The sequence below is a fragment of the Erpetoichthys calabaricus genome, chromosome 15, assembly GCF_900747795.2.
Source record: "Erpetoichthys calabaricus chromosome 15, fErpCal1.3, whole genome shotgun sequence".
Classification (NCBI taxonomy): domain Eukaryota; kingdom Metazoa; phylum Chordata; class Cladistia; order Polypteriformes; family Polypteridae; genus Erpetoichthys; species Erpetoichthys calabaricus.
In genome coordinates this window covers 41,209,776-41,233,592 of record NC_041408.2, presented here as the reverse complement: position 1 = coordinate 41,233,592, position 23,817 = coordinate 41,209,776, and the positions used below count along the sequence as shown (strand labels likewise).

The window sequence follows — 23,817 nt, the reverse complement described above, 5'->3', positions numbered from 1 at the left end:
GGAATCCAGGCACCGCTCATCACCAGGCCAATACCATCCCTACAGTGAAACATGGTGGTGGCAGCATCATGCTGTGGGGATGTTTTCAGCGGCAGGGACTGGGAGACTAGTCAGGATAAAGGGAAAGATGACTGCAGCAATGTACAGAGACTCCCTGGATGAAAACCTGCTCCAGGGCGCTCATGACCTAAGACTGGGGCGATGGTTCATCTTTCAGCAGGACAACGACCCTAAGCACACAGCCAAGATATCAAAGGAGTGGCTTTAGGACAACTCTGAATGTCCTTGAGTGGCCCAGCCAGAGCCCAGACTTGAATCCGATTGAACATCTCTGGAGAGATCTTAAAATGGCTGTGCACCGATGCTTCCCATCCAACCTGATGGAGCTTGAGAGATGCTGCAAAGAGGAATGGGCGAAACTGGCCAAGGATAGGTGTGTCAAGCTTGTGGCATCATATTCAAAAAGACTTGAGGCTGTAATTGCTGCCAAAGGTGCATCGACAAAGTATTGGGCAAAGGCTGTGAATACTTATGTACATGTGCTTTCTCATTTTTTTTTATTTTTAATAAATTTGCAAAAACCTCAAGTAAACTTTTTTCACGTTGTCATTATGGGGTGTTGTGTGTAGAATTCTGAGGAAAAAAATGAATTTAATCCATTTTGGAATAAGGCTGTAACATAAAATGTGGAAAAAGTGATGCGCTGTGAATACTTTCTGGATGCACTGTATATCAACATTTGGTCCAAAAGTATCGCATCCATTTTGAGCCCTGTAGCCCAGCCCTAGTTGAAAACCTTTTGTAGGTAAATTGTATACTTTTTTTTTTTTTTTTTTTTTGGGATTTGTTTTCTTAAATTCCTCCCCACCCCCCTCTTCTTTTTAAGCAGCAGTAATATTTTACAAGGCGGACAGCTTCAGCAGCCTCAAAAACATTATGGAATCACCTCCTCTATCAGCCTGGCTTTTCCAAGAGAGATTGATAACCTTTATACACAAAAATTAATTGAAGCAATGAGACCTTTTGGTGTTTTTGAAGAAGAAGAAGAGTTGAGTCATAGGTAACTAACTTTTTAACTTCCTTTAATTCGTATCCATTTCACAAAAATCTGAATTTCAGCTTCAAAGTCCTCTGTTTGTATCCTAGCCCAAACTCCATTTGACATTGTGATTACTCTTGAAGATGTACAAATTTTTGAAAATTCTGAAATTTACACTGGAAAAAGCCATCAAAGATGGAAGGATTAAATGTTTAGCTTTCATGTTAGCTACAGGACCACATTACTTTGTGCTCGTTGCAAACTTTACATTATCAGAGTTTTGCTTAGTTTGCCAAGTTGTTCAGTGCTTTCTTTTCACATCCTAGGAATTTAATTTACAAACCATTTTAGCTGAAGTATAGTACTAGGCTAAACATAAATAAATACTGCTTTACTTTCTTCTTCCTGAACCATGACTTCAGTTATACTGGTTATTTACTTGAAAATTCAACACACAGCAGTCACTATGAATAGAAACATAAAAACTTGTATGTTCTTCCATTAACATTATTTTTACTTTTCTCCCATTTCCTGAAATTGATTGATTACTTTTCATCGTTGGGCATTTTTAAGGCTTTGTTTCCTATTTGAGTCCCATAGACTGCCATTTTAAATTACTGAAGGAAACCTTTTATTAAAAAGTTAAAGTAATTTTTCCAGTCAACACACGCTCCCAAGGCAAATTTGTTTCCCACAACCGTGGGAAAAGTAACCAACTTTAAAAATAACAAACTTATATTTACAGCTCCCTCATTTCCAGCACTTGTTGTGTTTTAACTACTACCTTTTGATTTCTGATTAATTTCATTACAGGTTGGTGGTTTTAGGAAAACTGAATGAATTAGTTAAAGAATGGATTGTAGAAGTTAGTGAGTCAAAGGTAAGGTCTTTTTTTATCTCTCTAATTCATTTCATTTTGAATGGGTGTTATCTGTTAGACCTTGTTCGCTTTATTAGTGAAAAGTACAACTAAACCCCTTCACAACAGTGTTTGGGTTTTTTTTTTCTCCACCCCCTTGATTCCACAAGTGTACTCTGAGCAGTTTTTCTAAACTCTTTTTCCAGTGCCTTGAAAGTATCATTGGGCTCCTGATTCCATCCCATCCACTTTTAAAACCAAGATCCCTGACTGTTATTTAATACTAAGGCCTTCTCATTAAAGCAAATAGAAAGTAACTTGTAATTCTGATTTGATCCCCCCCCTTTCTTTTCCCCCCTTTTTATTACAAAGCTTTAAAATCCCTGCTTTAAAAAGCCAACATGCTGTGTTGCACAATTAGTGTCAGTCTTCTATGTTTGCCAATTTGTCACCTTACCTAAAACAGTGAGGTATAATTTAAATATTGAAACGACGAGGTATTCTAAAAATTTAAGTCGCCTGTATTAAAATATCGCTGCTGTACATTTGTAAAGAAGAAACAATTAGGTTGTAAGCCATGCAGGAGCCACTTTGCTGGGTGAGTGCAGAGGTACTGACAGGCTGTTTATTATGATTGCTGTGATATTAATTCTACCCTACCTCTGTCCACTGGACACCTCCAGAATAATAAAACCTTCCTGCCTCTTTCCTGCTCTTTTATTTCATTCGCTGTTCTCACTCTGTCACAGTCTTACTGACTTCTGTTCCTCACGATCCTTGTCGGGACGGTGAGTCATAAAAGCAGGCATGAAAAGGAGCTTAATCCTTTAGGGCCGGTTTATACTTCACACTCTTTAAAGCATACAAGCACATATCATGGCTGCCATGTGTTTCCAGTTTTCATTTGACGCTTCCTCTGTGCACATCTTCAGAAATTAAACCAACGTGTACGTGAATTGCAGTACCAGCAAAAAATCGGGGAGTAAGGGGGACATAGTATGTTCAAGTTGGAATGTGACGTTAGAGTCCTTGTTTACTTGGCAATGCTAAAGTGACACTAGTGTATGTGTGTGCTTGTATTTACCTTGTGATGAGCTGACGCCTCATCCAGGGATAGTTTCTGCCTTGCGTGCAATGCTAGCTGGAATGGGCGCGTCCCTGAATTGATGGATGTATTCATTAAATATCCATCCTTTACAGCGATATTGTAGCATGGTGTCCAGGGAATTTACTGTAGTGGATGTTTTGGGCAGTTCATGCAGAGAAGCTGAACGTTGTTTTCTCACTGTGATATCTCTACTTCCTGGTGAAATCCTCTGGCTTTACATAGTGTGTACGCAAGTATAAATGGTAAAATGCTTGTGTAGCAGTGGCATCCACAGGCGCACCCATCGCATGAAGTATAAACCCGGCCTTTATAAGCTACATGGGCTGGCATTATGCTCTGCTTCTTTTACTCATGGAGTGTCTGCAAATCACTAAACTCCTTTAGTAAGCTTTGAAGTCTTCCTGTTGCATATTAATTTTACAGTATATTTTGTAGAGTGCCTCAGCAATATCTCCAAGAAAAGCCATTAAACATTTTAAGTTTTAAAATTTCCTCTTTGTACCATTGAAACTTTAGACCCCATCCAACCCCCCAATTCTAAACTGGAATAGACTTTCCACTGTACAAAGTCAAAAAATAGAGCCTTCCTGTACCTGAGTAGTTTCATTAGCAAAAGACAAACCAAGTTTGTTTGGTTCTCTATCCGTTTTTGATATTGCATTTATTTTCATCTTTTTTTTCTAGACAATATTTTATCATTTGCTCCAATTCAGACCTCTTCTCCACCAGTAAAATATTTTTCATATCCCAAGGGGCATATACCACTCCTGCCTGCCACTCTGCTGTTATTAAGGCTATGCCCCTAATAGTGACTTCCTTAACTGTAACCATTGCATGCCACAACTGGCAAGTGCTAGATAACTAATACACTCTAATTCTGGCTAGAACAGTGGGTCACTTTTATCTTGTCTGTGAAATCAGGAGTCTGTCTTGATATACATCCAACTGAAGTCCTTCCTGGATGAACATGCAATTCTGGAAGTGTTCCAGTTTGGGTTTAAAACTCACCACAGCACTGAGTTCACTCTGTTAAGGGTTTTTAATGATATTCTTTTAACAGTGGACTCTGACTGTGTACTACTTTAAACTTCTGGATTTAACAGCATCCTTTGGCACTATAGACCATGAGATCCTCATCTCCAGGACGGAGCAGTGGGTGGACATCACAAGTTCAGCTCTCCCAATGGTTTAGCTACTATCTCTGTTTTTGTGTCAGCATTGATGATTTTACTTCCACCTCTGTTGCCCTCCCCTGGGGGGTACCACAGGGCTCCATCCTGGGACTTCTTCTGTTCTCCTTGTACCTGCTGCCAATAGTCACTATTTTCCGGAAACACTATTTCCTTTCATCTTTATGCGGACAACTGTCAGGTTTATTTCCCTCTGAAGCGCCCTGGTCCATGCTCTGTCCAGCCCCTGCTTGATTGCCTTATTGACATAAGGCGTTAGATGGCATTACATTTTCTAAATTTTAATGAGAACAAGAAAGAAGTCATGCTGTGTGGACCCAATGGCACCAGCAGGACCCCTTGCATCGACCTTTCCACTGTGACTGAATTTGAGAAATCCATGATCACAAATTTAGGTGTGAAAAAGGATTCTACTTTAAAACTTGATAGCCACATGAATGCAGTGGTAAAATCATGTTTTTTCCAGTTGAGACGGCTGTCAAAAATCAAACCGGTTTTGTGTAAATGCAACCTTGAAACAGTGATACATTGCTTTTATAACTTCTCGTCTAGATTACTGCAATGCGCTTCTTTTTGTAATTACCCAGACCTCCATTGCTCACCTACATCTGGTGCAAAATACTGCTGCTCGATTTTTAACTGGTACAAGCAAGCATGAGCACATTACACCGATTTTGGGCTTCCCTTCACTGGCTTCCAGTTAGTTTTCGAATCCATTTTAAAATCCTTGTATTTGTTTTTAAATCCTTTAATGGTTGTGCCCTATTTTATTTGTCAGAACTGTTGCTCCCTTATGTACCGTCTCGCTCTGTCAGGTCAGCAGACCAGATGCTTTTACATGTTCCTAAGACACGATCAGCTCAAACTTGAACAATTTGCCGTTGCACGTTAGGCAGGCTCCTTCACTTGCTGTCTTTAAATCCTATTTGAAAACACTTTTTTACTCCCTGGCCTTTTAACCCAGTATAATATGTTTACTATCTGTGTACTTTTTATTATGAATTTCTTCAGCTCTTATGTGTTTGTTTTTCTGTTTCTTTTACCCTTTGGTTATTGTGTGCCTCATATGTTGGGTTTTATTGTATAGCACTTTGGTCAGCCTTGATGTTGTTTTTAAACTGCTTTATAAATAAGTAAAATCGTATATCATGAAAATCCTCTTTGCCATTAGCGCTTTCTTTACTTTTTGGTGTGTTGAACATGTGACAGGGTTGCCATGATCACAAGCACAATCTACTTTTGGTTGCAGTTCCATGTAGCCACCTGTGGCCTTGAACAGGATCTTGTTTGTATGTGAAGAGTGTTGTATGGGATGAATAATTTCTCGTTTTAAGCATCGTCCATACACCAAGTTTGGTTCATCTTCCTCCTAATATTCAGGCCAACTTTTCAGTGTCATTCAGACCGGCTTGCTTGCTTGCCCCTAAAGGTTAAGTCTCCATGTAAACACTGAAGCTTTCTAGTAATGTATGGTTGAGTTATGAAGTACCGTTTTAAGAAAGTAAATCCGCCTTTGTTAAGAAGAATAACTGTTTGAATAACTGTTGTAAACTTTCTTGCAAGAAGTTTTTTTTTTTTTTTTTTTTTTTTTTTTTTTTCCCCCCCTCAGGGTAACTTCTCCCGTCATTTGATCAGGTAGACATAATAGTCTCCTCATAAACCACCTTTATTGTGAATAGTCAAGGGTTAATGAATACTTGCAGTGCTCCCTGGAGCTTTGAGTTACTGACAAAAAGGCTAACCAAATGTATCCTACTTCAGTCTTCATCAACTAAATGACATTTCATGTCCCAATGAGACAGTTTCAGTAATCTCTGTGTAGAGTGCTCTGGCCTGATGTAGGTTTTAATATTTTGAGTACATACAGTAACTTAAAGGCACTGCAAAGGATATTTGGCCAAGTCAGTCCACACTACAGCTATAACAGTGTGTGTTTTTTGTTTTAAGCATAGTATGTACATATGTAATTACAGGTTGCATTTTATTTTATAATTCAGTACAGACACAATTTAGAAATCATTTTAATACTGTTTTTGTTTTACAGAACTTACCACCATCAGCTATAGCCAATGTTGGAGGGAAAATTTTTACATTTGGTTCCTATAGACTTGGAGTTCATACAAAAGGTAAAATGTATTTCTATTGATAAATAATGGCAAATAGTTTGCTCTAAATGTAAGGTTTGCAGGTTGGAGTTTTTCTGTTCATTGGTCTTTTGCAATGCTGGCTATTTCAGTTTTCAATAATTTCATTCTCTTTTAGGTTTTGTCTGATCTAGTTTGCTATTTCTGTTGATGATGAAATGGTGCATTTAAATTATTCCGAATGTTTAACCAGTCATCTTTTTTTCACATTTTAGTTATTCTACAAAACCTTTCTGGAAATGTCTCCAAATTGTTTCTTTAAGTAAATTTTAAGTTGTTTTCACATTCGTGTGTTTGTTTTGAATTGGGATATTTTGTTACTTTGTTTCAGTTTTCAGTAAGTTTGGTTGTGTTTTACACTGCACATTTTCAAACGAGCTAAACATACCAATAAATATCACATCAACATGCCATGGACACTTTTTTACTTTGGGAAGAAACTTTTTTTTTTTTTTTTTTCCCCCGGGGGTAAAATTATCAAGGAGGGTAGAGTACAGTTGTTTGCTACCTGCTTCATTTTCCATTATCTATATATATAATTCACTAAGCCGCCAACCAGTAGACACCCATGGAAAGCACACAAGACAGCCACGCCCACCAACTCTAAGACCATTGGATACGACGACAACTCGCAGAGCCATGCCCACCAACTCAGACGCGACGCCTCGGAAAACACGCCGTCATTTATGTTCGTCTGTGCTACAGTCCACATGCACCTCTGAGCCACGTTGACTTTTCGGTTCCGACGCATGACCGCGTGCACCATCGCAAACTGTTTTACACGCTACATACAGCAATTTGCATCCGCGACAAACATGCGTCTTCCTAGATGGTCCTGCAGGAACACGGAAAATGTTTCCCCGCCCACCAACACTCCTTCTTCCCCGGCCCGCGTCCACCCTCACTCTCTAGGCATTCACACTGCCTGCTCATGTGCCCGGACGCAACAACTCACCGACCACCCCGTAAGTCGCTTTCGTCTGTGCTAGGAGTCCACATGCACTTCTGAGCCATGTTGACTTTTCATTATTCTTTTCGGTTACGACACCCGACCGCGTCCACCATCGAAAACCATGGGAAAGGAACAACGAAGCCCCGCCCAGAAACTCCTCCTCCCACGTGATAGGGAACGCACCTCAGAGCACTGCCCGCCAACTCGAACAGCTCATCAAACACATACTCGCTCACTTTGGTCTGTGCTGCGGTCCAAATCCAGCTGTGAGCTACGTTGACTGTTCATTTGCCCTCTATGGCTACCGCTTCAAATGTATTTCATGGAAACAACACTTCTTTCAATGTGTTAGAAATTCCTGCATCAGGTAACTTTGTTTCTATCAGTCGGGTTTTTCTGGAAAAATGTCATTGACGAAACTGTTGCTCTCAAACTTGGCAAACAAAGCTAACAGCCATGTTGCTAACACTGGGATAACTTCGGCGACGTGGTGTCCGTTGTTGTTAGTCACAGAGGCATTGTTGTACAGTCTGCTCAACAATACCCTGACTACATGAATACGTCCGGAGTCTATGGTGGCGAGGCAGAAATTATGGCAATGTCCCAAATCCTTCCAGCTACTATCACTATTTACTTCCAAGAACGTTCTCATGCCTCTCAAGTTTACAATCCGGCCCAACGTCTCTCCATATCCCGGCTCTTTAGCGGTCCTTTGGATCATGGGCATTACGAGGTTCTCATGCCTCTCAAATACACACGTGATAACCTTCTGGTGACATCTTTTGACACTGTTGGTATGTGCACACCCACTTGCTCGCCACACTAATGTGACGTCACCTGCCCACTCTCCTCTTCCTGAGAAACATTTAAAGACACACATTTCCCTGAACACACGCATTCCACACAGGACTTTCAATGCACCATTTGTTCCAAAAGCTTCCGAGTGCAGAGATATCTGAACGCACATTTTAAAAAAACACACTAACCGAATGATGCGCTCTCAAGAAACACTTACAAACTCATTCCACTCTCACCTTCAATTGCACATTTTATAACGAGGACTTCACAGGTGAGATGGATCTCCACAACCATATGCAGATCCATTCAACACAAACATTTGTATGCAAACTTTGCAACAAACACTTTTCACGCACACAGATACCTTACTAACCATCTCAAAACCCTTTCCCTGATGAATTTTTTTCAGTGTCAACACTGCTCCAAAACCTTCACACGCCAGAAATCTCTCGAAGTACATTTAAACATACACTCCACTGAACAAACGCATTCCAAACAAATCTTTCAATGCACGATTTGTTCAAAAACGTTCTGAGTGCACAGATATCTCAACATGCATTTAAAAACACACTCCACTGAACGAATTATGCAATGTGAACATTGCCGGCAATACTTCGAAACAACTCATTCCAATTCCTTTCCGTGTCAACACAGTACTAAATCGTTCATGCACAAACATCGCATTCAGCCTTCTGCAGCTTTTCAAGAAGATACAGTAATCCCTCCTCCATCGCGGGGGTTGCGTTCCAGAGCCACCCGCGAAATAAGAAAATCCGCGAAGTAGAAACCATATGTTTATATGGTTATTTTTATATTGTCATGCTTGGGTCACAGATTTGCGCAGAAACACAGGAGGTTGTAGAGAGACAGGAACGTTATTCAAACACTGCAAACAAACATTTGTCTCTTTTTCAAAAGTTTAAACTGTGCTACAAGACAGAGATGACAGTTCAGTCTCACAATTAAAAGAATGCAAACATATCTTCCTCTTCAAAGGAGCAAAGAAATCAATAGGGCTGTTTGCTTTTAAGTATGCGAAGCACTGCGGCACAAAGCTGTTGAAGGTGGCAGCTCACACCCCCTCCGTCAGGAGGAGGAGAGAGAGGTAAGCTGGGTAGCTTCTCAGCCATCTGCCAATAGCGTCCCTTGTATGAAATCAACTGGGCAAACCAACTGAGGAAGCATGTACCAGAAATTAAAAGGCCCATTGTCCGCAGAAACCCGCGAAGCAGCGAAAAATCCGCGATATATATTTAAATATGCTTACATATAAAATCCGCGATGGAGTGAAGCCGCGAAAGGCGAAGCGTGATATAGCGAGGGATCACTGTGTGTGTGTGTGTAATTATATATATATATATATATATATATATATATATATATATATATATATATATATATATATATATATACTAGCAAAATACCCGCACTTCGCAGCGGAGAAGTAGTGTGTTAAAGAGGTTATGTAAACATATATATATATATATAATATAGTGTGTGTGTGTGTGTGTGTGTGTGTGTGTGTGTATATGTACACACACACACACTTGGTTGCATAGCCAAGAGGCCGCAGAGTTTTAATGAGAAAATTGGCTGATCACACGTGCAGATGCCGTTAGCCGGTTTCCTTATTGGTGCTCTGGGGATTGCACCTGTACCCACGTTAGTATTAAAGAGCCTTGGGGGAGTTGGGGAGAAAAGGAAAGGTCTGGAGGTTAAATGGCAAGAAAAGGTAAATGGTAGCAAGATCATGGGAGAGCTGCTACTATGCAGAGGATGCAAGTGTTCGCGGAGTAGGTTTGCTCATGCTAAGCACTCAATGAACAGGTGCAAACAACCACACATGGAGATCCCATAGACTTCCCCTTGGTGTTCCAAATGTGCTAATGAACGGCTGAGTGCTTGAAAGCTATCTAACTTCTGGCACTGTACAGTTTAAAAAGTGTGGTTGATGCTTTTCAGTACAGGTTTATGTATAACCCTAGTATACAAATGTATTTTCATTACCTAGTAGTTGAATTTGTGAACTGTATAGTACTTCATTATTTTTTTTGTTTTTATTATAAATGTCTTGGCTTTTTTTTCTTCTCCTCCTCTCAGTATTTTGTATTACAAGTGGAAGGTGTCATTTTAACGTGATGTACTAATGTGTAATACTGTGGAAAAGGATATAGGAATTTTAAAAGCATATTAAGTTTAACATTAATTCTTCTGTGGAAACATTTTTTTGTGAAGTTTTCCAACCATTTTTGCAAATCATATTGACTAATAGGTTATTCCATATGTGTGTAACACTGTTCTGTAAATCTTAGTATTTTGCTCTAATACATGCTAAATTGTACTTACTCACCAAGACTTCACTATGCAGGCCAAGTAAATGGTAATGATGTGACTGGTCTAGACTTGTTTAATCCCTTATGTCCTAAAAACGTTTTGGCATTGTGCCTAAATTATATAATCAAAAATAAAAGGCAGCTATTCTGCTTATGTAATAATGGAGCTGCAAATGTATGAAAGGTAGTGAGTGCAGCACTAAATTTTGGCTATGTATAAAGTCTATGTATGAATTTAAAACCTTTTTCACACCAGTGTGAACTAAATGAAGCACAAAATTAGGCATTTAATTACTCTCCAAAAACTGAATTTAACAGTCTATAACAAGGTTATTTGATGCATAAGGAAGCAACAAAATTATATGATCAAAATGGAGCATATGATGTTGCGGTATTTGACTTTCACAAAGCCTTTGGTAAGGTGATAATATAAGAGGTTAGGCATCATATTAAAACGTGGGATTTCCCGAAAAAAAAAAAAAAAAAAAAAAAATGTATTAAACAAATTTATACTTTAGAAAGGCAATGTGTGTAAAATTAAATAGTCCATATCAGAATATATCCTAAGTATTAATATAGATAACCATTTATGTGCAAGATGTCCAATGTTGTCCGTTTTTCATTAATACAATTTGCCATTTTCATAAATATATGGTGAGGCGAGCTCGGCTTCACAGCTGACTGAATCTGCTTTTATTAAAGATCCCACCTACCTAGAGGCACATACAGTGAAAGGCTCATTACCATTGTTTCCAATAGCAATAGGAAAAGTTTTTAGAAGAATAAGTAACTTTATTTGTCAACAGGTGCTGATATTGATGCTCTTTGTGTTGCACCACGCCATGTAGAAAGATCAGACTTTTTCCAGTCATTCTTTGAAAAATTAAGAAAACATGAAGGCATCAAAGACTTACGGGTAAGTGTATGGTTTTTTGTTAATATACAGTTTAAGTGTTTTAATCCCGGATGTTTTCCAAAGATTTAAATACTGTGCAGGTTTGAGGGGGTTGAAAAAGGTGGTTATCGTGTAAAGGATCAACAAATAAAAGCCTCTCTAAGTATGCATTGGTTCCATAGTTTTGAATAATTCATGGACAATAGGATTATTGGTATGTTTAAGATAATTAGTATTTACTGGGCACAAAGCAGGGCATACAATATAAAGTACAGCAAGATTTTTTGTATTGCAGACGAGGCTTATGTAAATTAATGAATTACTATTGATTTCCAGTTCTTTCTAGTTTTGTAAATTTTGTTGCCCAGTAATACAATCGAAAGTTAAGTAGTGCCATGCCACCTTCTGCTTTAGGTCTTTATAAAGGCACCTTTTGAATGCATGGAAGTCTCAAATTCTAGGCAAACAAGGTTATAATTGAGAGTCTTAATTCTTAAGGAATGATTTATTAATGTATATAGGGATGTTCTGAAATATGGGGAAAAAAGCTTTGGAGGTTGCTCATCTTGACAGTGTTTTCTCTCCATGCTGATAGCAAACTTTTATTGAAAAATGTAATTACTTGTGATGTTTACTCCTAGATACAGTGGAACCTCGGTTCACGAACGTCTCGGTACATGTACAAATCGGTTTACGACCAAAAAGTTCGCCAAACTTTTGCCTCGGTTCACGACCACAAACTCGGTATATGAACAAGCCGGTTTCCCTTTCGGTTTGTGCGCGCCAATGATTTCCGCATGTGTTGCATTGTTCTAGGTCAGACGTGCGTGCTTGCACTGTGAACTCTTTGTGCTCTACAGCTTGCTTAGAAGCCATGGTTAAGAGTGGTGAGAAGAAAGTTTTGCAGGAAATTGAAATTGAAGTAAAGAAAGAAATTATTGAAAAGTATGAGCGTGGCGTTTGTTACTGATCTTGCTGCCGAGTACAAGAAGTCAAAATCTACGATTTCGACTATTCTAAAGCAGAAAGAATCTATTAAAGTAGCTGATATTGCAAAAGGAGTTACAGCGTTAACCAGGCAGAGGCCTCAAGTGCTGGAAGAGGTGGAAAAACTGTTGCTAGTGTGGCTGAACGAGAAACAACTTGCAGGGGATAGCGTAAGCGAGGCGATGTTATGCGAGAAAGCCAGGAAGATTCATGGCAATTTTGCTGCAAAACTATCCTCCGAGTGGCGAAAGTGAGGAATTTAAAGCCAGTAGAGGATGGTTTGAAAAGTTTCGCAAGAGAAGTGGCATTCATAGTGTGGTAAGGCATGGGGAGGCTGCTAGTTCCGACGCTGAAACTGCGAAAAAATTTGTGAAAAATTTCACAAAATTAGTGGAGGACGAAGGCTACATCCCGCAACAAGTCTTCAACTGTGAGACCGGATTGTTCTCCACCCAGTTCCTCCTCACTTCATGCCAGAACTCGACTCATGCAAGGTTAGTTTTCTTGGTGGTTTATGGTTAGTTTTTGTATTACGGATTTTTCAAATGTTCACTTTTTGGTTCGTAGCGTGAATTGTTGCAATGTTACTTTTTCTCTTTTTTTCAAATGTTCATTTTTTACCCTGTGCTTAAAACTCAAAAAAAAAAAAAAAAAAAAAAAAAAAAAAAAAAAAAAAAGTTTACAGCTATCGGGTCATAAGGCTACAGTATAGCACGAACACTTGCAATGTTAGTTTTCTGTTGTTCAAGGTTTTCTCAGTGCTATTCAATGTTTTTACATTTAGTTTACTATTACGCTGTGCATTCTATGGTTTAACTATATTTGTGCTTAAAAACTTAAACATATATATTGACATACAGTTCATATGGTCTGGAACGGATTAATTGTATTTATATACAATCCTATGGGGGAAATTGCTTTGGTTTATGACCACAGTTTTGGAACGAATTATGATTGTGAGCCGAGGTTCCACTGTATTAAAATTTTTCTGGCAAAATAAATTGATAATGTCCAGTCTAGTATTATGTGCTACAGAGTTCAAAGGAAAAAGCACACTTTTGTTCAAGTTCACTTTGAGTCCTGATTTCTCTTAACATTCTGTCAGTGTATTAAGGATTACTGGTGAAATGTTTGTGGGTCCTATATCACAATACTCAGATAATATAGTACTGCTTATACTGTATACTGTATTTTCTTTCAGAGTCCTTCTGTAATAAAGGGAATAATCTTTGATGCATTTCAAAAACGAATGGCCAGTGGATCAGTGGCCATTACAAAATGCTGTGGTGATAGAGAGCATCTTCTTAAGTACCATGTTCTAGTTTAAAGTAATGTGAGTTCATGGTAATATAGACTTAGGCTTCTCCACTGGTATAAAGTCATTATATTCATGCACACATTTGGGATAACCCAAATTTGTGCAGTGTGGTGAATATGTAGTCCCATTCGACTCTGTCAAAGGCTTTTTCTGCATGCAAAGATAAGATCTCTGGTGTGTTAGCTTCAAACCTTCAGCATCTGTTTAATATATTCACCCATAAAATCTAAGCACCTGCCTTTAATAAATCTAAGCTTGGACTTGTGTTATTTAAAAAGGGTGCACTTTCTTATTCTAGCTAAAACTGTGGAGGGTATCTTTGCATCATTATTCAGAAGTGAAGTTGTTCCATTTGATGCACATTGTAATAAGTCCTTATGTTTCTTTGGAAATGCTGTAATTAATACTTGCTAAAAAGTCTGGTTGAATTTTGTTGTCTTTTTAGCTTTTATAAACATTGGTAATACTAGTGGAGCTAACCTAGTTGGAATTTTTAATAAAATTCCAATGGGTATAAGTAGGTACACAGCTCACTGCTTTTTTGCATCCAGTACTTCTAAGACTGTCTGAGGTTTGTGCAGCGCCTGGTTATCAAGCCATGGTATGTGTTCAAATACTGTGTGTGTGGATGGAGAGTAAATGTGTATAAATGTATACTGCTCAGAAAAATTAATGGAACACTTTTTAATCAGCGTATAGCATCAAGTCAGTGAAACTTCTGGGATATTGATCTGGTCAATTAAGTAGCAGAGGGGGTTAAGCAGTTTCAGCTGTTATTAATTTCATTAACACCACAAGTGCACTAGAGGGGCAACAATGAAGACTCCCAAAACAGGAATGGTTTAACTGACATTTTTCCCTCCATCTTTTCTGTTTTTTCACTAGTTTTGCATTTGGCTATGGTCAGTGTCACTACTGGCCGCATGAGGCAATACCTGGACCCTTGCGAGTTTGCACAGGTAGTCCAGCTTCTCCAGGATGGCACATCAATCTCTGAGGATGCATTTGTCTCTAAACAAAATAATTAATTTGTTTGGGGGTGAATTCTGTAAAGTTCACATCTGCTAATGACCAGTGCTTTTAGATGCCGACTGTGAAATTAGTGTAGGATTCAAGCTGCATGATCAGAGATAATAGCATCTGTCTTAAAGGATTTGGTAATGGCCAGTAAATTAATGATAAAGATGTAATCAATTCTTGAGTAATTATGATGTACTGGTAAGAAGAAGGAATATTCTCTTGAATTTAAGATCGGACCCATTGGGATTCTTTGATCTAGTTGTATGATCTATTTAAGGTTGCGCCTAACAATTTTTGATAATTGGTTAGTTGGATTGTTATAAAAAAAATTCACTCAATAATAAAATAATTCATGAATTGGACATTTTCACCAAATAAACAGATTTGTATAAAATTTTCAGAAATGTTGTTTTTTTTTTTTTTTTTTTTTAATGAATTACTTAGATATTTAAACAGGTTTTTATTCAACATTTACAGTGCATCCGGAAAGTGTTCACCACGCATCACTTTTTCCACCTTTTGTTACAGCCTTATTCCAAAATGGATTAAATTCATTTTTTTCCTCAGAATTCTACACACAACACCCCATAATGACAATGTAAAAAAAGTTTACTTGAGGTTTTTGCAAATTTACTAAAAATAAAAAAAACTGAGAAATCACATGTACATAAGTATTCACAGCCTTTGCTCAATACTTTGTTGATGCACCGTTGGCAGCAATTACAGCCTCAAGTCTTTTTGAATATGATGCCACAAGCTTGGCACACCTATCCTTGGCCAGTTTCGCCCATTCTTCTTTGCAGCACCTCTCAAGCTCCATCAGGTTGGATGGGAAGCGTCTGTGCACAGCCATTTTAAGATCTCTCCAGAGATGTTCAATCGGATTCAAGTCTGAGCTCTGGCTGGGCCACTCAAGGACATTCAGAGTTGTCCTGAAGCCACTCCTTTGATATCTTGGCTGTGTGCTTAGGGTTGTTGTCCTGCTGAAAGATGAACCATCGCCCCAGTCTTAGGTTAAGAGCGCTCTGGAGCAGGTTTTCATCCAGGGAGTCTCTGTACATTGCTGCAGTCATCTTTCCCTTTATCCTGACTAGTCTCCCAGTCCCTGCCGCTGAAAACATCCCCACAGCATGATGCTGCCACCACCATGCTTCACTGTAGGGATGGTATTGGCCTGGTGATGAGCGGTGCCTGGATTCCTCCAAACGTGACGCCTGGCATTCACACCAAAGAGTTCAATCTTTGTCTCATCAGACCAGAGAATTTTCTTTCTCATGGTCCGAGTCTCCTTCAGGTGCCTTTTAGCAAATTCCAGGTGGGCTGCCATGTGCCTTTTACTAAGGAGTGGCTTCCGTCTGGCCACTCTACCATACAGGTCTGATTGGTGGATTGCTGTAGAGATGGTTGTCCTTCTGGAAGGTTCTCCTCTCTCCACAGGGGACCTCTGGAGCTCTGACAGAGTGACCATCGGGTTCTTCATGTCCCTGACTAAGGCCCTTCTCCCCCGATCGCTCAGTTTAGATGGCCGGCCAGCTCTAGGAAGAGTCCTGGTGGTTTCGAACTTCTTCCACTTACGGATGATGGAGGCCACTGTGCTCATTGGGACCTTCAAAGCAGCAGAAATTTTTCTGTAACCTTCCCCAGATTTGTGCCTTGAGACAATCCTGTCTCGGAGGTCTACAGACAATTCCTTTGACTTCATGCTTGGTTTGTGCTCTGACATGAACTGTCAACTGTGGGACCTTATATAGACAGGTGTGTGCCTTTCTAAATCATGTCCAATCAACTGAATTTACCACAGGTGGACTCCAATTAAGCTGCAGAAACATCTCAAGGATGATCAGGGGAAACAGGATGCACCTGATCTCAATTTTGAGCTTCATGGCAAAGGCTGTGAATACTTATGTACATGTGCTTTCTCAATTTTTTTATTTTTTAATAAATTTGCAAAAACCTCAAGCAAACTTTTGTCATTATGGGGTGTTGTGTGCAGAATTCTGAGGAAAAAAAATGAATTTAATCCATTTTGGAATAAGGCTGTAACATAACAAAATGTTGAAAAAGTGATGCGCTGTGAATACTTTCTGGATGGACTGCATATAATGGTACATTGAAAATAGAAATATTAGATTTTCATGTTTTTAAAACTCTGTGATCCAGACACAATCTGTTTTACTGGCTACACTAGGTTTGCTGCTGCAACTCTTACACATTGTCATGTCTTCCTCCAGATAGGCAGCTAGTCTGGAACTTTTTGCCTTTTCACTCAGCTCTTGTGTTTTTTACTCGGAATGAGCGATACGCCTTTCAGTCTTCGTTGATGTGCGGTAAGATTAATCGCTGCACTGTCGCAGAGTTTTTGATTTCTTTTGAAAACAAGACTGAAAAATGTAAAATTTCCTACCCGGATAGGGACTTATTTCGTTGCAGCTATTTTTCTAAACACTTGCATGCTTATGATACATGTGTTTGCAAGTATGTAATGCAGCACCATGATTTACCAGAGTGACCATGTCCAAAAAAAAAAGAAAAAAAACAAACAAATATGACAAGCGAAAATCTAAATGTTTACTAGCTAGTGACTGCAGTGTTTTATTCTCATTGTAGGGGGCTGGACTATGACTCTAATTATTCCTCACTTCAAACTGAGAGTGATGTCATTATGCATGGATTAGCAAACACTGCATTATGTATCTGCATCACATAATGCTGAAGTAACATTCATCTTGCTGGGATGACAGGGAGTCTTACTCCTCCGCAGAGCCTGTAAAAACCATGTTTGCTCTTCAAATGTTTGTAGATCTCTGCTGTGCTCTTGTGTTATACGAGGTCAGCCTTGCACATTTTGCAACTCTCTACCTTTTTTATTTTGTTTTATTTTCTCTCCCCCCTGAGTTCAGAGTAAAGTGCTTTCAAGTCTTAGGTTGCACTGTTTTTTCCAGCACTTGCATACCCTCTGCCTTTTTTTCAAATGTGCTCACAACTGAATGAAGTAGTGATGCAATTGCATGGCACAACATACTAAGCCTAGTGACGTAATTAAACAACAAGTGATTGATTGTTTTTAATCGATTATTATTGACAGTGTTAATTAGTTATTGCAGCTCTAGATCCATTACAAACTGTGTGATTTGTCTTTGCGGTATTAGATATCATTTTTAGAACTGATGCAAATACATTTTGGATAACTTCTCCATCATCCACGTTATGTGCATAAATATTTATCAAAATTACTTTAGATTTGACTAAATCACCCATGACAGCACCCTTCAGGATCAGATACTATGTCTGATACTACAGTACAAATTGAGATTGTTTTATGCATTAAGATTCCCACACCTTTTTAGACTGCATTAATCTCATCCAGCATCAAAATATTTCTGGTGTCTGTGTTTGGGTTTATTGCTATGAGTGTATGTGACTGTGCCTAATGATGTGTATTGCATATTTGTCCAGTGCCTTTGTTCACAAATCTTCATGTGGTTTTGTACTGCTACTGTATCAGTGCAGAGAGGTTTCAGCATGCATGCAACAGTAAGAAGTATATTATCCAGAGCCAAGCCATTAATAAAAATCCCATTGGAGGAGGAGGTGAGACTGCTGAAGGTTCAGTTGTAAACTAATTGCATGTTTTAGTAAAGCAGTAACATGTTGCAAAAATGCACTTATTCATTGTCGGCATTAATTATGAATCAGGCTGTTTTTGTACAGATCATGTGCTTATTTAGTATAATGGGAATCCAGCCACCTTTCACCAGTGGCATTTTGCTTAAAGCTGGTCATGACTGTGAAAGGGTCACCACATTGCAGTGGACATGGATTTATGTCAGCAGTCCCTCACATAAGGCCAGTTTTAAGTTGCATATTATATGTCTTACTGATTTAATACTGTCTTGTAAGTGCACAAGTCCAACTTGGTTGTGGAAACTTTGGCACCTGGAAGGCAATATACTTTTAAGTGCTGGGTGTCACATGCTTTGGAATTCTGTGTGAATTCTGCACACTTCTAATATATAAAACTTTTAGCTTGGAGCCATTTATTATACATCACTACAGATATGGAACTGAATTCTGCACACTTGTTCTGTGTCTGAATAGATTGTGTACCAAGAGGTTAAATTTGGACCCCTCACTGTTGCTCAATTAGTGTGGCTAAATTTGTTCTGCTTACAGTGTAATTTATTTGTTTACATAGCACTTTTTTCACTACTCAGTGGTTTATTTAGTGATTGGGGAATAATTTCAACCACCACTAATGTGTAGCATCCACCTGGATGGTGCTATGGCAGACATTTTTGTGCCAGTATGCTCACTACACATTCATTGTTAGGTAGTGAAGGACTGAGTGAGAGTTAGAGGAATGGGATGAATATGGGGCAGCATGACTGAGTTGGGCAATTTAGCCAGAGATCTTTTATGACCACAAGGAGTCAGGACCTCAGTTTCACATCTCATCCAAAAGATGGTGCCATTTTTTTATAGCACAGTATCCCCGTCACTGCACTGGGGCACTGGAATCCACATTTGACCACAGGGAAAGTGCTCCCTGCTGGCTTTGCCAATACCTATTCCTGCAGCAACTGAAGCTTTTTCCTGGTTGGTCTCCCATCCAAGTACCAGCCTGACTTTGGCTACATACTGAAAACAGTGGAGATTTGAGAAGCTGAAGTCAAATTAGAAATGGACAAATTTATTTGAAGAAGCAAGAGTTAAAATGACAAAACAGGATTTTTTTTTTTTTTTTTTTTGGTGTTTGAGACCTTCAACACTTTTTATTTGCTTCTTGATCCAAGTCAGGGATTGGGTTTAATTGGCATTATGCACTCATCAGTTTGCTTGTTAAAATCTAAATTAAAATTTTGGTTATCCAGGTATGTGTGGTTATCTCCTTCATCTTTTAGAAGATATGAAGGAAATGTCTTTCATCTTAATTTTTTTTACTGTTTTCAACATAATGTAACAGGTTTCAAAGAAAATCTTAAAATGGGGAATACAGTACATGTGCTAGTTTGAGTCCTGTATTCATTTCAGATTGTTTTATTTAAAAGCACAGTAATGGAGTGGTTAGTATTTTCCTTGGCTCAGTTCCACTCCTAGTCATTGGCTTTATGGAATTTGCATGTACTCTTAATTTGTGTATGTACTTTACTCCAGGTACTCTGGTTCTTATTCCTTATAATAAGGATGTACTGTATGAATTAGGTTGACTGGAATCTCTAAAGTGGGTTGACTCTGAATTGACACCTCATTAATACTATAACAATTTATGTAATAGCCCACAATCACAATGCCTCAGTGGGATTTAACAGGCCTTCTTTTTTTTTTTTTTTTTTTTAAATAGTCCCACAACGTTGACTTCCTATGAAGACTAGGAAAAAAAAACTCCCAAAAATAAAATCTTGTTGATTAAAGACCATTTTGGGAGTGACCCCTTTCCAGATAGGTTGGCTGTTCAGTCGGTGTCTAAAAATAGGGTAAATATACAAACTACTTTGTTCTTGCACAGTGCTCCTCGCTAAGTGCAGGCCTAAAGCATCGTGGCCACTCAAGGCAAAAATGCAAGAATATTATACCAGTTTTTCACCCCATTGCATGCCCTATGAAGTTTGTGCTCTGCAAAGGGTTGTCATGTGGCCAGTGCTGTTGGAATTCTGTTGGTTTCAAGGTGAATTAAGATTTTAGTGTTAATTTTTGAAGCCCTACATGAGTCCGCTCCACTGATCATCTTGTTCCATATTTGTTAGCCAGGCAGCTGAGGTCTTCAGATCAGCTATTGCTTACCATCTGATGCACTCGGTTGAAGCTGAGGGGTGCTTGTGCCTTTGCAGTGGCTGGTCCTAAGTTGTGGAACGGTTTGCCCCTCATAATGAGGTTGGCTCCCACACTTCATAGTTTTTTAGTTTCTGCTAAAAAGGCACTTGCTTTTTAGCTTAGAGAGAGAGAGAGCACTTTGGTCAACTTCTGATTGATTTAAAAGGGCTATATAAATAAAACAAAACTAAAACTTTCATTCCCCTTTCACAAGTACTCTCCATATCACCCTACCAGTAAGTTGCACAGCAAGAATAATGTACATTGATTTGTTTCAATAATTAAACATTTTTTTGCTTCTACTTGTATCTGAGGGAGACGTCTAAAATGTTTGGACTGATAGGTAATGTTAAACTGTCAGGTTATACACCCCTCCATGCAGCCATCATCAGATGTGCATAAAGTTCACATTTAGATTCTGTATCAGTTACTTGTAAATTTTAAAATGTTTTATCAACCTTCATAAGAACTGCATTTTTAAAAATGGAATTTTTCAAACTGAAATCCATTGACTTTAGTTCTCGCCTTTCTCTCTTATACAATTTAGGCTGTTGAAGATGCTTTTGTGCCTGTCATCAAATTTAAGTTTGACAGCATTGAGGTAAAGCAACAGTTTTCTTTTAATTTATTACAAACTCTGAAACCGCTAATCTTCTGTATTGTAATAAGTATTTTTTTTCTAACTTAAGTAAACTGAATATTTGTGTGGGTTTATTACAATTCTCATGAATTTTTTTATTTATTTATTTTTTTTAATTAATAGATTGACTTGTTGTTTGCACGGCTAGCCTTGCAGTCCATTCCTGATAACTTGGACCTTCGAGGAGATTCACACTTAAGAAATCTCGACATAAGGTGCATCCGTAGCTTGAACGGTAGGAGTTGCCATTCCTGGCTTTTAATACATGTTCATTTTAATGGTAATTCTTTTTTTTAACAGATGTCATAACTAGATATAGCTTATTTTTATATTACAATAATATAGGCTTAAAATTTAATTGTTGTTTCTGAGCAGATTGAGTTTGGAAATAAATGTACTTGGTTAAGGTTTGCTTAATGTAATACCATTGTCAATACAAGAGAGTTGCCAACCTTGACTAAGTCCAGCAGAGAGAAAAACACAACTGCCTGTTTTAGTTGCAGATCTTTTGGGGGGGGGCGGGGAATCTAAATAGTGAAAATACTGCAAATCATGAGCCGTGGACTTTTTCGTTGTCATGGTAAGCTATTGTGGAAATGTTTAACTGAAACTTTTATCATGTCAGTTATCCATTCCAAATTTCTTTCAAACCTAAATGACCAATCTCCTTTACAAGCAAGTACGTTTATTAAGTAAAATCTTTACATTTGGCCCTCCTCACATCTGGCATCACAGATTACTGCTTTTAATGAAACTGTCTACTGGGCCTGTAGGTTTTCAACTCCACCCATTGTACTTTAGCCGTACCTCGACCTTGTGCAACAAATCCAATTTTTATTGGAATGTAACAAGAATGTGTGGAGTTGTACATGCATTTGTTTTTAAATTTTTAAAATACAAATCTCACATTGCTGTGCCTTTCTGAATGGTAAATAAGATGAAAAAAGGGAGAGCTAATTAAACACCAGGATCAATTAAGTGTGAAAATGTTCAACCAAAAACCTGTAGCTACAAACCTTCTCCATGTCTCTGTAGGTTGGTTTGTGTTGGAGTCTATTACTGTTTTTTTTTATATACAGTAAATAGTCATGGCATATATGCATTTATCTAGGAGCATTGCCTTGTTAGATAAAGCAATCTTTAGGAATTAGTCTCCCACAGCAACTTTTAAGTTCTTTGAAAACATTTGGTGTGTTTTAGCATTTGGTACCCTGTATTCATCCCTGTTTGGAAATTCTTTTCTCATGACCTTTGGAGTTGGAGCACAGGGTTAGCCATTGTACAGCATCCCTGGAACAATTTTAAGGTTAAGGGTTTTGCTCAAGGACCCAACAGAGTAGGATCTCCTCTGGCAGTAACAAGATTTGAACCAGAAACTTTCCACATACCAGCACAGATCCTTAGCCTCAGAGCCGCCACTCATGCTTCCTCTTATAATTGCAGTGCAGTATATACACCAGTTACATTCATAGCTAAAACCATCTGAAATGATTTAAAAAGTCTGGAGCTCATTGTAAACTATTAAGCTTTAAGATAAGACTTTAATCCTTGGAGGTCCAAGTGAAATCTTTAAGCATTAAATGTCTTCAGCTTGAGGATAAGAATCGCAAATTCAATCTTTGCCTCATAGATTTGAATTTTTGAAGAGATGTTTCTAATCTGCAGTGCTCCTGTCATTAGGTTTTTAATCCAGTTTTGGAGTAATGTCAGTGTCTACACCTCTAATAATGGCTGGTCTTAGCTGCCATCTTTAACCACCATGGTGTTAAACCCGAGCGTCTTATAGGCTTGCACTTCTATGTAAAAACTGTTGACCCTGAGTGGTTATTGGATTAAGCTGTTTTGATGAGTCTTAAAGCATTAAGCTTGCATAATAGTTGAAATAATACTCTGTTGCCATCATGTGTATGAAATCTCATACTGCGAAAAAATCATGAATTTTTCAATGCATTTTGCCACTCTGGACTCCAATATCCATGAGTGGTGTTGGATGGGAACTCCAACCAAAGCACGTGTAGCCAAAAAGCAGTTAAGCAAGGGGTGACAATGTAAATTGGTCATCAGATGTTGACACAGCTAGTAAAACTGATGCACATGGCACTGAATGATCGAACCACTAGGATATGCAGGTGAATTTGATTGATTGTGTGAAGGTTCGTGGTGCAAGGAGATGCATGGCAAAATGGTTGCAATCAAGTGAAAGGGCAGGAAAGACTTTAGCATTCTAAGCTCTGTTCACAACGCAGCAATTGTCAAGAGAAATTTGCAAGTCACTAAGCATTGTGTTGCGAGTCTACAGTAACCCAATGGGCAGTGTTAATGGTACAGATCAGGCACTGACATTCTAGCCTCATGCGCAAGCAACAGAAAAATTTAAGAAAATTATGCGAAGAAACACACTTCTACTATCCTGATTGCAGCTTCAGGATCTGCATTGGTTACCATGTTATGTTTTGAAACCAAGTATGTGTGCTAAATTTGCAAAAGTACAGCAGCTGGACATTAAACATACCTTTCCTACTGTGTGTTCGTTTTGCTATTTACATGTTTCGGTTACAAAAATCCAAAAAAAACCCCTCCTCCCCATTGGGTGGGTAGTGTTCGTGGGGATTCAATGTTTTACACTCATTTTTCTGGTGAAAAACATTTCGTTAAAAGAGGTTAATACTAAAGTTCCTTGACACTAGAATCCCTAAAGCCTACAAAAAAACTTGTAATCCCTG

The 23,817-nt window shown here is 38.5% G+C and overlaps 1 protein-coding gene across 1 annotated transcript in view; it reads left to right on the top strand.

The window, feature by feature from the left end:
* papolg (poly(A) polymerase gamma) overlaps nucleotides 1-23,817 on the top strand; it is a 76,587-nt gene that overhangs the window by 47,618 nt on the left and 5,152 nt on the right. The window contains exons 2-7 of the mRNA XM_051919343.1: nucleotides 890-1,060; nucleotides 1,853-1,919; nucleotides 6,241-6,322; nucleotides 11,230-11,339; nucleotides 21,002-21,055; nucleotides 21,218-21,329. Coding sequence (XP_051775303.1) covers nucleotides 890-1,060; nucleotides 1,853-1,919; nucleotides 6,241-6,322; nucleotides 11,230-11,339; nucleotides 21,002-21,055; nucleotides 21,218-21,329 — 596 coding nt within the window. The remainder of the gene's footprint in view (nucleotides 1-889; nucleotides 1,061-1,852; nucleotides 1,920-6,240; nucleotides 6,323-11,229; nucleotides 11,340-21,001; nucleotides 21,056-21,217; nucleotides 21,330-23,817) is intronic.